Genomic DNA, 12,336 nt, shown 5'->3' on the forward strand with positions numbered 1-12,336 from the left:
ATTTAAAAAACCCCGCCTCAAATGACTCTGGCTGTTCATTGGGCGATGAACGAAGCACAAATTCCAACGACGGTGATACAGTACATGTGATCCCATAGACAGCGGAATTACGTCATTCTCAAACTGACATAGCATTGTCATCCACAAACGTTGGTACAGGTATAATATCACAACGCCTGAACTCTATTGCGACCAAGGTGACTTAAATCGTTAGACGTTTCTAGAGTGACAGCTAACGTTTGCATTTTAATAAAGTATATTTCAACAAGAAGGGTCGAGTAATATATCAAGGATATTAACAAGGTAATAATACTGTATAATACATGAGCACCCAAAGGATGTATCTTATCCTCAGCTATCACAGGTTTACAGGTAACATCCACCGTAAAGTGCTTACGTCATAAGACATAACAAACAATTATGTAAAATCCAATGCATCGACGTCAATCAAGGTCACCGGATGGTTCACATATCATCTGATTTTTCAAGGTCTTGGAAGTGTTTGACATATAACCCCTTACGTGAGTCACGTGTTTCTGATACAGTGTCCGTATCAAATTTTATACGTCAAATTTGAGACACGTTAACTTTACGAATCGCATCATATTTATATATATTTTTTAAATTTTTAATTAACTATCTTAACTATGAATGCTAAATGTTGACGATGATCAACATTTATCAAATACGCCACATGATTAAGATTTGTAGCACATAGCCAGACGGGTTCGTGATAGTAATGCATTAAATAAGGAAGCTAAGGAATTGCTTGATCGGGTTTATCTGATGTTATTCCGGTTAGATATCGTGACGCGGGCAGCTCTGTCTAGAAATAGCAGTGAATGCAAAATTAAATGCATCTACGCACTTTTTTGACTTTCTTCACAAAAGATTCTGACATAATGTGGCTAGGTTTCGTTTCTTATTACTTAATGCCAAATATAGACGGTTGACGTAACAGTAAATAAATGAGATAGGGACAGAAATAAATTCCAACGTCACTCGAGGGTCAAACGTACATTTTTAGGAGGCAAAATACTCTACACACATGTATTTTATCAGGTATGTTAAACAAATAGACATTTGTGATAACCGAATTTTTTATGTGATCAACAACATATAGACAAGGTCAGTGAAATACTCGTGTATTACACCAAAATACTCGTGTATTACACCAAATTACTCGTGTATACACCAAAATACTTGTGTATTACACCAAAATACTCGTGTATTACACCAAAATACTCGTGTATTACACCAAAATTTGTTTTAAATGCAATACTTCAGGACTTCATCTTAATTAATTTTCCTTTGTCCGTTTTTCATTTTGTTTCTTCTGCTTCTTTATCCTTCTGTACTAGAAGTCTATCTGTGTATGTTAGTGTTGACACCCGACCCTGTCTTCTGTACTAGAAGTCTATCTGTGTATGTTGGTGTTGACACTCGACCCTGTCTTCTGTACTAGAAGTCTATCTGTGTATGTTGGTGTTGACACTCGACCCTGTCTTCTGAACTAGAAGTCTATCTGTGTATGTTGGTGTTGACACCCGACCCTGTCTTCTGTACTAAAAGTCTACCTGTGTATGTTGTGTTGACACCCGACCCTGTCTTCTGTACTAGAAGTCTATCTGTGTATGTTGACACCCGACCCTGTCTTCTGTACTAGAAGTCTATCTGTGTATGTTGGTGTTGACACCCGACCCTGTCTTCTGTACTAGAAGTCTATCTGTGTATGTTGGTGTTGACACCCGACCCTGTCTTCTGTACTAGAAGTCTATCTGTGTATATTGGTGTTGACACCCGACTCTGTCTTCTGTACTAGAAGTCTATCTGTGTATGTTGACACCCGACCCTGTCTTCTGTACTAGAAGTCTATCTGTGTATGTTGACACCCGACCCTGTCTTCTGTACTAGAAGTCTATCTGTGTATGTTGGTGTTGACACCCGACCCTGTCTTCTGTACTAGAAGTCTATCTGTGTATGTTGGTGTTGACACCCGACCCTGTCTTCTGTACTAGAATTCTATCTGTGTATGTTGGTGTTGACACCCGACCCTGTCTTCTGTAATAGAAGTCTATCTGTGTATGTTGGTGTTGACACCCGACCCTGTCTTCTGTACTAGAAGTCTATCTGTGTAGGTTGACACCCGACCCTGTCTTCTGTACTAGAAGTCTATCTGTGTATGTTGACACCCGACCCTGTCTTCTGTACTAGAAGCCTATCTGTGTATGTTGGTGTTGACACCCGACCCTGTCTTCTGTACTAGAAGTCTACCTGTGTATGTTGGTGTTGACACCCGACCCTGTCTTCTGTACTAGAAGTCTATCTGTGTATGTTGGTGTTGACACCCGACCCTGTCTTCTGTACTAGAAGTATATCTGTGTATGTTGGTGTTGACACCCGACCCTGTCTTCTGTACTAGAAGTCTATCTGTGTATATTGGTGTTGACACCCGACCCTGTCTTCTGTACTAGAAGTCTATCTGTGTATGTTGACACCCGACCCTGTCTTCTGTACTAGAAGTCTATCTGTGTATGTTGACACCCGACCCTGTCTTCTGTACTAGAAGTCTATCTGTGTATGTTGGTGTTGACACCAGACCCTGTGTTCTGTACTAGAAGTTTATCTGTGTATGTTGTTGTTGACACCAGACCCTGTCTTCTGTACTAGAAGTCTATCTGTGTATATTGGTGTTGACACCCGACCCTGTCTTCTGTACTAGAAGTCTATCTGTGTATGTTGACACCCGACCCTGTCTTCTGTACTAGAAGTCTATCTGTGTATGTTGACACCCGACCCTGTCTTCTGTACTAGAAGTCTATCTGTGTATGTTGGTGTTGACACCCGACCCTGTCTTCTGTACTAGAAGTCTATCTGTGTATGTTGTTGTTGACACCAGACCCTGTCTTCTGTACTAGAAGTCTATCTGTGTATATTGGTGTTGACACCCGACCCTGTCTTCTGTACTAGAAGTCTATCTGTGTATGTTGACACCCGACCCTGTCTTCTGTACTAGAAGTCTATCTGTGTATGTTGACACCCGACCCTGTCTTCTGTACTAGAAGTCTATCTGTGTATGTTGGTGTTGACACCCGACCCTGTCTTCTGTACTAGAAGTCTATCTGTGTATGTTGGTGTTGACACCCGACCCTGTCTTCTGTACTAGAAGTCTATCTGTGTATGTTGACACCCGACCCTGTCTTCTATACTAGAAGTCTATCTGTGTATGTTGACACCCGACCCTGTCTTCTGTACTAGAAGTCTATCTGTGTATGTTGGTGTTGACACCCGACCCTGTCCTCTGTACTAGAAGTCTATCTGTGTATGTTGACACCCGACCCTGCCTTCTGTACTAGAAGTCTATCTGTGTATGTTAACACCCGACCCTGCCTTCTGTACTAGAAGTCAATCTGTGTATGTTGGTGTTGACACCAGACCCTGCCTTCTGTACTAGAAGTCTATCTGTGTATGTTAACACCCGACCCTGCCTTCTGTACTAGAAGTCTATCTGTGTATGTTGACACCCGACCCTGTCTTCTATACTAGAAGTCTATCTGTGTATGTTGACACCCGACCCTGTCTTCTGTACTAGAAGTCTATCTGTGTATGTTGGTGTTGACACCAGACCCTGTCTTCTGTATTAGAAGTATATTTGTGTATGTTGGTGTTGACACCCGACCCTGTCTTCTGTACTAGAAGTCTATCTGTGTATGTTGACACCCGACCCTGTCTTCTGTACTAGAAGTCTATCTGTGTATGTTGGTATTGACACCAGACCCTGTCTTCTGTATTAGAAGTATATTTGTGTATGTTGGTGTTGACACCCGACCCTGTCTTCTGTACTAGAAGTCTATCTGTGTATGTTGACACCCGACCCTGTCTTCTGTACTAGAAGTCTATCTGTGTATGTTGTGTTGACACCCGACCCTGTCTTCTGTACTAGAAGTCTATTTGTGTATGTTGCGTTAACACCCGACCCTGTCTTCTGTACTAGAAGTTTATCTGTGTATGTTGGTGTTGACACCCGACCCTGTCTTCTGTACTAGAAGTCTATCTGTGTATATTGACACCCGACCCTGTCTTCTGTACTAGAAGTCTATCTGTGTATGTTGTGTTGACACCCGACCCTGTCTTCTGTACTAGAAGTCTATCTGTGTATGTTGTGTTGACACCCGACCCTGTCTTCTGTACTAGAAGTCTATCTGTGTATGTTGTGTTGACACCCGACCCTGTCTTCTGTACTAGAAGTCTATCTGTGTATGTTGTGTTGACACCCGACCCTGTCTTCTGTACTAGAAGTCTATCTGTGTATGTTGACACTCGACCCTGTCTTCTGTACTAGAAGTCTATCTGTGTATGTTAGTGTTGACACACGACCCTGTCTTCTGTACTAGAAGTCTATCTGTGTATGGTGGTGTTGACACCCGACCCTGTCTTCTGTACTAGAAGTCTATCTGTGTATGTTGACACCCGACCCTGTCTTCTGTACTAGAAGTCTATCTGTGTATGTTGACACCCGACCCTGTCTTCTGTACTAGAAGTCTATCTGTGTAAGTTGACACCCGACCCTGTCTTCTGTACTAGAAGTCTATCTGTGTATGTTGACACTCGACCCTGCCTTCTGTACTAGAAGTCTATCTGGGTATGTTGTGCTGACACCCGACCCTGTCTTCTGTACTAGAAGTCTATCTGTGTATGTTGGTGTTGACACCAGACCCTGTCTTCTGTACTAGAAGTCTATCTGTGTATGTTGGTGTTGACACCAGACCCTGTCTTCTGTACTAGAAGTCTATCTGTGTATGTTGGTGTTGACACCAGACCCTGTCTTCTGTACTAGAAGTCTATCTGTGTATGTTGACACCCGACCCTGTCTTCTGTACTAGAAGTCTATCTGTGTATGTTGTGTTGACACCCGACCCTGTCTTCTGTACTAGAAGTCTATCTGTGTATGTTGACACTCGACCCTGTCTTCTGTACTAGAAGTCTATCTGTGTATGTTGACACCCGACCCTGTCTTCTGTACTAGAAGTCTATCTGTGTATGGTGGTGTTGACACACGACCCTGTCTTCTGTACTAGAAGTCTATCTGTGTATGGTGGTGTTGACACCAGACCCTGTCTTCTGTACTAGAAGTCTATCTGTGTATGTTGACACCCGACCCTGTCTTCTGTACTAGAAGTCTATCTGTGTATGTTGACACCCGACCCTGTCTTCTGTACTAGAAGTCTATCTGTGTAAGTTGACACCCGACCCTGTCTTCTGTACTAGAAGTCTATCTGTGTATGTTGACACTCGACCCTGCCTTCTGTACTAGAAGTCTATCTGGGTATGTTGTGCTGACACCCGACCCTGTCTTCTGTACTAGAAGTCTATCTGTGTATGTTGGTGTTGACACCAGACCCTGTCTTCTGTACTAGAAGTCTATCTGTGTATGTTGGTGTTGACACCCGACCCTGTCTTCTGTACTAGAAGTCTATCTGTGTATGTTGGTGTTGACACCCGACCCTGTCTTCTGTACTAGAAGTCTATCTGTGTATGTTGACACCCGACCCTGTCTTCTGTACTAGAAGTCTATCTGTGTATGTTGACACCCGACCCTGTCTTCTGTACTAGAAGTCTATCTGTGTATGTTGGTGTTGACACCCGACCCTGTCTTCTGTACTAGAAGTCTATCTGTGTATGTTGACACCCGACCCTGTCTTCTGTACTAGAAGTCTATCTGTGTATGTTGACACCCGACCCTGTCTTCTGTACTAGAAGTCTATCTGTGTATGTTGTGTTGACACCCGACCCTGTCTTCTGTACTAGAAGTCTATCTGTGTATGTTGACACCCGACCCTGTCTTCTGTACTAGAAGTCTATCTGTGTATGTTGGTGTTGATACCCGACCCTGTCTTCTGTACTAGAAGTCTATCTGTGTATGTTGTGTTGACACCCGACCCTGTCTTCTGTACTAGAAGTCTATCTGTGTATGTTGGTGTTGACACCCGACCCTGTCTTCTGTACTAGAAGTCTATCTGTGTATGTTGACACCCGACCCTGTCTTCTGTACTAGAAGTCTATCTGTGTATGTTGACACCCGACCCTGTCTTCTGTACTAGAAGTCTATCTGTGTATGTTGACACCCGACCCTGTCTTCTGTACTAGAAGTCTATCTGTGTATGTTGACACCCGACCCTGTCTTCTGTACTAGAAGTCTATCTGTGTAAGTTGACACCCGACCCTGTCTTCTGTACTAGAAGTATATCTGTGTATGTTGACACCCGACCCTGTCTTCTGTACTAGAAGTCTATCTGTGTATGTTGTGTTAACACCCGACCCTGTCTTCTGTACTAGAAGTCTATCTGTGTATGTTGTGTTGACACCCGACCCTGTCTTCTGTACTAGAAGTCTATCTGTGTATGTTGTGTTGACACCCGACCCTGTCTTCTGTACTAGAAGTCTATCTTTGTATGTTGACACCCGACCCTGTCTTCTGTACTAGAAGTCTATCTGTGTATGTTGGTGTTGACACCAGATAGCGATATAACATGAAATGGAAACAGGCTGAAACAAAGATCTAGGATTGAAATTATTTGAAATATTAAGCAATCAATGTAAAATAACTGCCGAACAAAAATCAAGCATTCGGATGAATTGTGCAATTCAGAGGAAATACAGTTGCTATTGTGTAATACTATTACAATGCCTCCGTAATGGTCTCAGTGTAGTACCAGAACAGCGGGGTGTACTAGGAACTTGTTGTTTATTAAATTTAACTATATCTTGATGTTGGATTAAATCACAGGAGCTGAAACATATCTGGATTCACGGTTGGTTTGGTAGTTAGTAAACTATTGATGTAGGGATGAACATATTTAGAAAAATGAAAGTGGCATGCGATTCTGTGCTTCTGAAAGTATGCAATAACATGTAATCGGAACACCTCGTGCTTCGTCTGCCAACGTTACGCAAAATATGACTAGGGGTTCCGATCGCAATAACATGTTCACATAAAAAAAAAACGAAAAAAAAAAAAAAAACCCAACAAAATATTTTGAGATGGTGTAGTTATTATTGCGCACGTGTTACTGGAAACAAGTCTCGTATCATAATCACCTTTTGTAGCGGCAGTTTTCTCGTGAAGCACCTCGAAAACGCCACATGAACCTCGTAAAGCTCCTTGACGACTGAAGAATCCTCGTCCCATCCCGTGTACTCAATGATTTTCTGTAATCAATCAATTGATTCTTGATTATTACTAATACGTTATATATTTTTATACAGGTTAACTAGATAGATAAGCAGTACAAGCCTTCATTATATATATATATTCCTTACCTTCATTATATGTAGATATTCCCGACCGTCATGAAGCATATTACCAGAGAGAGCCCTACCGCAGTAGAGAGAGAGAGGAGAGGGCCGGACCGGCAGGAGAGAGAGAAGAGGCCCGACCGGCAGGAGAGGGAGAGAGAGGCCCGACCGGCAGGAGAGAGATCAAGAGAGGCCCGACCGCAGGAGGAGAGAGAGGGCCCGAACCGGCAGGAGAGAGAGAGGAGGCCCGACCGGCAGGAGAGGAAGAGAGGGCCCGACCGGCAGGGAAGAGAGGCCCGACCGGCAGGAGAGAGAGAGAGGGCCACGGCAAGGAGAGAGAGAGAGGGCCCGACCGGCAGGAGAGAGAGGGCCCGACCGGCAGGAGAGAGAGAGAGAGGCCGACCGGCAGGAGAGAGAAGGGCCCGACCGGCAGGAGAGAGAGAGCGGGGCCGACCGGCAGGAGAGAGAGAGAGGGCCGACCGGAGGAGAGAGAGGGCCCGACCGGCAGGAGAGAGAGAGAGAGGGCCCGACCGGCAGGAGAGAGAGGGCCCGACCGGCGGAGAGAGAGTGGGCCGACCGGCAGGAGAGAGAGAGGAGGGCCCGACCGGCAGGAGAGAGAAGCGGCACGACCGGCCAGGAAAAGAGAGGGCCGACCGGCAGGAGAGAGAGAGTAGGGCCCGACCGGCAGGAGAGAGAGAGAGGGCCCGACCGGAGGGAGAGAGAGAGGGCCCCGACCGGCAGGAGAGAGAGAGAGGGCCCGACCGGCAGGAGACAGAGGGCCCGACCGGCAGGAGAGAGAGAGAGGGCCGACCGGCAGAGAGAGAGAGAGAGGGCCCGACCGGCAGGAGAGAGAGGCCCGTACCGGCAGGACGAGAGAGAAGGAGGGCCCCGACCGGCAGGAGAGATGAGAGGGCCCGACCGGCAGGAGAGAGAGCGAGATGCCGACCGGCAGGAGAGGAGAGAGGGCCCGACCGGCAGAGAGAGAGAGAGAGGCCCGACCGGCAGGAGAGAGAGATGAGGGCCCGACCGCAGGAGAGAGAGAGAGGGCCGACCGGCAGGAGAGAGAGAGAGGGCCCGACCGGCAGGAGAGAAGAGAGGGCCCGACCGGCAGGAGAGAGAGAGAGGGCCCGACCGGCAGGAGAGAGAGAGAGGGCCCCGACCGGCAGGGAGAGAGAGAGAGGGCCCGACCGGCAGGAGAGAGAGAGAGAGGGCCCGGACCGGCAGGAGAGAGAGAGCGGGCCCGACCGGCAGTGAGAGAGAGAGAGGGCCCGACCGGCAGGAGAGAGAGAGAGGGCCCGACCGGCAGGAGAGAGAGAGAGGGCCCGACCGGGAGGAGAGAGAGAGAGGGCCCGACCGGCAGGAGAGAGAGAGAGGGCCCGACCGGCAGGAGACAGAGGGCCCGACCGGCAGGGAGAGAGAGAGAGGGCCCGACCGGCAGGAGTAGAGAGGGGCCCGACCGGCAGGATGACAGAGGGCCCGACCGGCAGGAGAGAGAGAGAGGGCCCGACCGGCAGGAGAGAGACAGAGGGCCCGACCGGCAGGAACAGAGGGCCCGACCGGCAGGAGAGAGAGAGAGGCCCGACCGGCAGGAGAGAGAGAGAGGGCCCGACCGGCAGGAGACAGAGGGCCCGACCGGCAGGAGAGAGAGAGAGGGCCCGACCGGCAGGAGAGAGAGAAGAGGGCCCGACCGGCAGGAGACAGAGGGCCCGACCGGCAGGAGTAGAGAGAGAGGGCCCGACCGGCAGGAGATAGACAGAGGGCCCGACCGGCAGGAGACAGAGGGCCCGACCGGCAGGAGACAGAGAGAGGGCCCGACCGGCAGGAGAGAGAGAGGGCCCGACCGGCAGGAGAGAGAGAGAGGGCCCGACCGGCAGGAGAGAGAGAGAGGGCCCGACCGGCAGGAGAGAGAGAGAGGGCCCGACCGGCAGGAGAGAGACAGAGGGCCCGACCGGCAGGAGACAGAGGGCCCGACCGGCAGGAGACAGAGAGAGGGCCCGACCGGCAGGGAGAGAGAGAGGGCCCGACCGGCAGGAGAGAGAGAGAGGCCCGACCAGGCAGGAGAGAGAGAGGGCCCGACCGGCAGATAGGAGAGAGAGGGCCCGACCGGCAGGAGAGAGAGAGCGGGCCCGACCGGCAGGAGAGAGGAGAGCGGGCCCGACCGGCATGGAGAGAGAGAGAGGGCCCGACCGGCAGGAGAGAGAGAGAGGGCCCGACCCGGGAGGAGAGAGAGAGAGGGCCCGACCGGCAGGAGGAGAGAGAGAGGGCCCGACCTGGCAGGAGACAGAGAGAGGGCCCGACCGGCAGGAGAGAGAGAGGGCCCGACCGGCAGGAGAGAGAGAGAGGGCCCGACCGGCAGGAGAGAGAGAGAGGGCCCGACCGGCAGGAGAGAGAGAGAGGCCCGAACCGTCAGGAGAGAGAGAGAGGGCCCGACCGGCAGGAGAGAGAGAGAGGGCCCGACCGGCAGGAGAGAGAGAGAGGGCCCGACCGGCAGGAGAGAGAGAGAGGGCCCGACCGGTCAGGAGACAGAGGGCCGACATGGCAGGAGAGGAGAGCGAGGGCCGACCGGCAGGAGACAGAGAGAGGGCCGACCGGCAGGAGAGAGAGAGAGGGCCCGACCGGCAGGAGACAGAGGGCCCGACCGGCAGGAGAGAGAGGAGGGCCGACCGGCAGGAGACAGAGAGAGGGCCGACCGGCAGGAGAGAGAGAGAGGGCCCGACCTGCAGAGACAGAGGGCCCGACCGGCAGGAGAGAGAGAGAGGCCCGACCGGCAGGAGAGAGAGAGATGAGGGCCCGACCGGCAGGAGAGGGAGAGAGGCCCGACCGGCAGGAGAGAGAGAGAGGGCCGACCGGCAGGAGAGAGAGAGAGGCCCGACCGGCAGGAGAGAGAGAGAGGGCCGACCGGCAGGAGACAGAGGGCCCGACCGGCAGAGAGAGAGAGAGGGCCCGACCGGCAGGAGAGAGAGAGATGGCCCGACCGGCAGGAGACAGGAGGCCCGAGCGGCAGGAGAGAGAGAGAGAGGGCCGACCGGCAGGAGAGAGAGCGAGGGCCCGACCGGCAGGAGAGAGAGAGAGGGCCCGACCGGCAGGAGAGAGAGAGAGGCCCGACCGGCAGGAGAGAGAGAGAGGGCCGACCGGCAGGAGAGAGAGAGAGGGCCCGACCGGCAGGAGGAGAAGAGAGGCCCGACCGGCAGGAGAGAGAGAGAGGGCCCGACCGGCAGGAGACAGAGGGCCCGACCGGCAGGAAGAGAGAGAGGCCCGACCGGCAGGAGAGAGACAGAGGGCCCGACCGGCAGGAGACAGAGGTCCCCGCAGTCTGGCAGGAGCGATGAGAGAGAGGGCCTACCGGCAGTAGAGAATAGATAGTGCCGACCGGCAGTGATACAGATGTGCCCGACCTTCAGTAGATAGAGATATGGCCCGACCTTCATTATATAATATTGAATATGTCACCGACCGCAGTCATTAGACTAGGTCCGACCTTCATATATATATATTATATTTCCTACCTTCATATATATATATATTTCCTACCTTCATTAAGACTGGGAGGTCCTTCATCATTAGACAGCCCATCGCCGTCGGCGTCTGTGACAGAATGAAGATCGTTAGATACATATTTGCTTTCTAGTTATTTTGGAAGTCATAAGATATCTACCTTTCGATAAAATATATAGATCTATATTTTGGAGTCAAAACATATTGGATATGTAATATGTTTAAACATCGGTTAAGTTAAACTCATTATACCCCGAATGATTCAACATTGATTCGAAATCATGGTATATTTCGGCCAGGCTGCTAGTTAATAAGAACCAATATATACGATGTTTAGTAAAACATTATCGGCGAGTATTTATATCAGTGTTCACTTGAGTAGATTAACATTTTAGTATACATGTATCTCGAACACAAACATTTATGTCTTGTAGATCTTCTTACCGAAAAACTTGAAGTAGTACTCGAGTTTCTCCACCTGGAATGGCGATAACACAGACATGGCTGTAATAGACAAGAAAGACGAATCAGCGATTACCATTCCTACGTCCTGTTTACGCATACTTCCTATCCACCAATACTTCCGGTCCACCCATACTTCCGGTCCATCCATACTTCCTGTCCACCAATACTTCCGGTCCACCCATACTTCGGTCCATCCATACTTCCTGTCCACCAACATTTCTTATACACGCACGCGTTCTTTCAACCCACACTTCCTGTCAATCCACATTTCCTGTCCACCCACACTTCCTGCCCGCCTTCATTTCCTGTCCGTCAATACTTCCTGTCTACCCTCAATTCCTGTCTACCCACACTTCCTGTCTACCCTAACTTCCTGTCTATCCTCAATTCCTGTCTACCCACACTTCCTGTCTATCATGAGGATAGACAGGAAGTGTAGGTAGACAGGAAATGAGGATAGGCAGGAAGTGTGTGTAGACAGGAAATGATTTCCTGTCCTTTCAACCCACGCTTTGTGTCTACACAAACTTCCTGTCAACCAACACTTCCTGTTTACCCGAAGTTCCTGCACACCGAGTTAAAATACAACCAGAACTTCCTGTCCGCTCTATAGGTCAGCCCATCAAACCACATTGATAAGAAAAAGAGAAATGGTCATTGTAACACCTATAGCATAACTACAAAATTATCCAATAAAGAGCGCCTTCTCGCGATTCCTCCCAGTTGTATTAGCTTTTATTCATTTACCTTTAATCAAACTGAATCTTAGATTTGATTGTTTCATTTCATTTTACCTAAAAATTTGCAAGAACAGTGATATATTTAATACCGTTTGATATCTGTATCGACGCTTAGTGACTTTGACAATGTGATACGCTGTCCAGACGGTCTTGACCTTATCACGTTGTGGTCAGTTACAATCTAAAGGTCAAACCTTGGAGGCATTTGGTCATTTCTTGTGCCATCTTGGTGGTGTATCTTACATTGTAATAGCGACAACACGGACAATGGCTGCTGGTCAGTAATGACTGTAGAAAGGACGAGTGAGAAAATCTATGAATATTTAATAAAGTCATATTA

The 12,336-nt window shown here is 49.3% G+C and overlaps 2 protein-coding genes across 2 annotated transcripts; both read left to right on the forward strand.

Moving 5' to 3' along the window:
• Positions 1-7,335: 7,335 nt before the first annotated feature.
• On the forward strand, positions 7,336-8,740 carry LOC117319830 (octapeptide-repeat protein T2-like; the record flags this gene model as incomplete). The annotated part of the gene is made up of 3 exons (XM_033874556.1): positions 7,336-7,752; positions 7,940-8,150; positions 8,521-8,740. Coding segments are annotated over 3 exons (848 nt in total), but the record flags the coding sequence as incomplete, so codon positions are not given.
• A 719-nt stretch (positions 8,741-9,459) lies between these two features.
• On the forward strand, positions 9,460-10,659 carry LOC117319831 (circumsporozoite protein-like). The gene has a single exon (XM_033874557.1). It carries the CDS (start codon positions 9,460-9,462, stop codon positions 10,657-10,659), a length of 1,200 nt encoding a protein of 399 aa, XP_033730448.1.
• Positions 10,660-12,336: the final 1,677 nt, after the last annotated feature.

Source organism: Pecten maximus, unplaced genomic scaffold (assembly GCF_902652985.1).
Source record: "Pecten maximus unplaced genomic scaffold, xPecMax1.1, whole genome shotgun sequence".
In the NCBI taxonomy this organism is placed as follows: domain Eukaryota; kingdom Metazoa; phylum Mollusca; class Bivalvia; order Pectinida; family Pectinidae; genus Pecten; species Pecten maximus.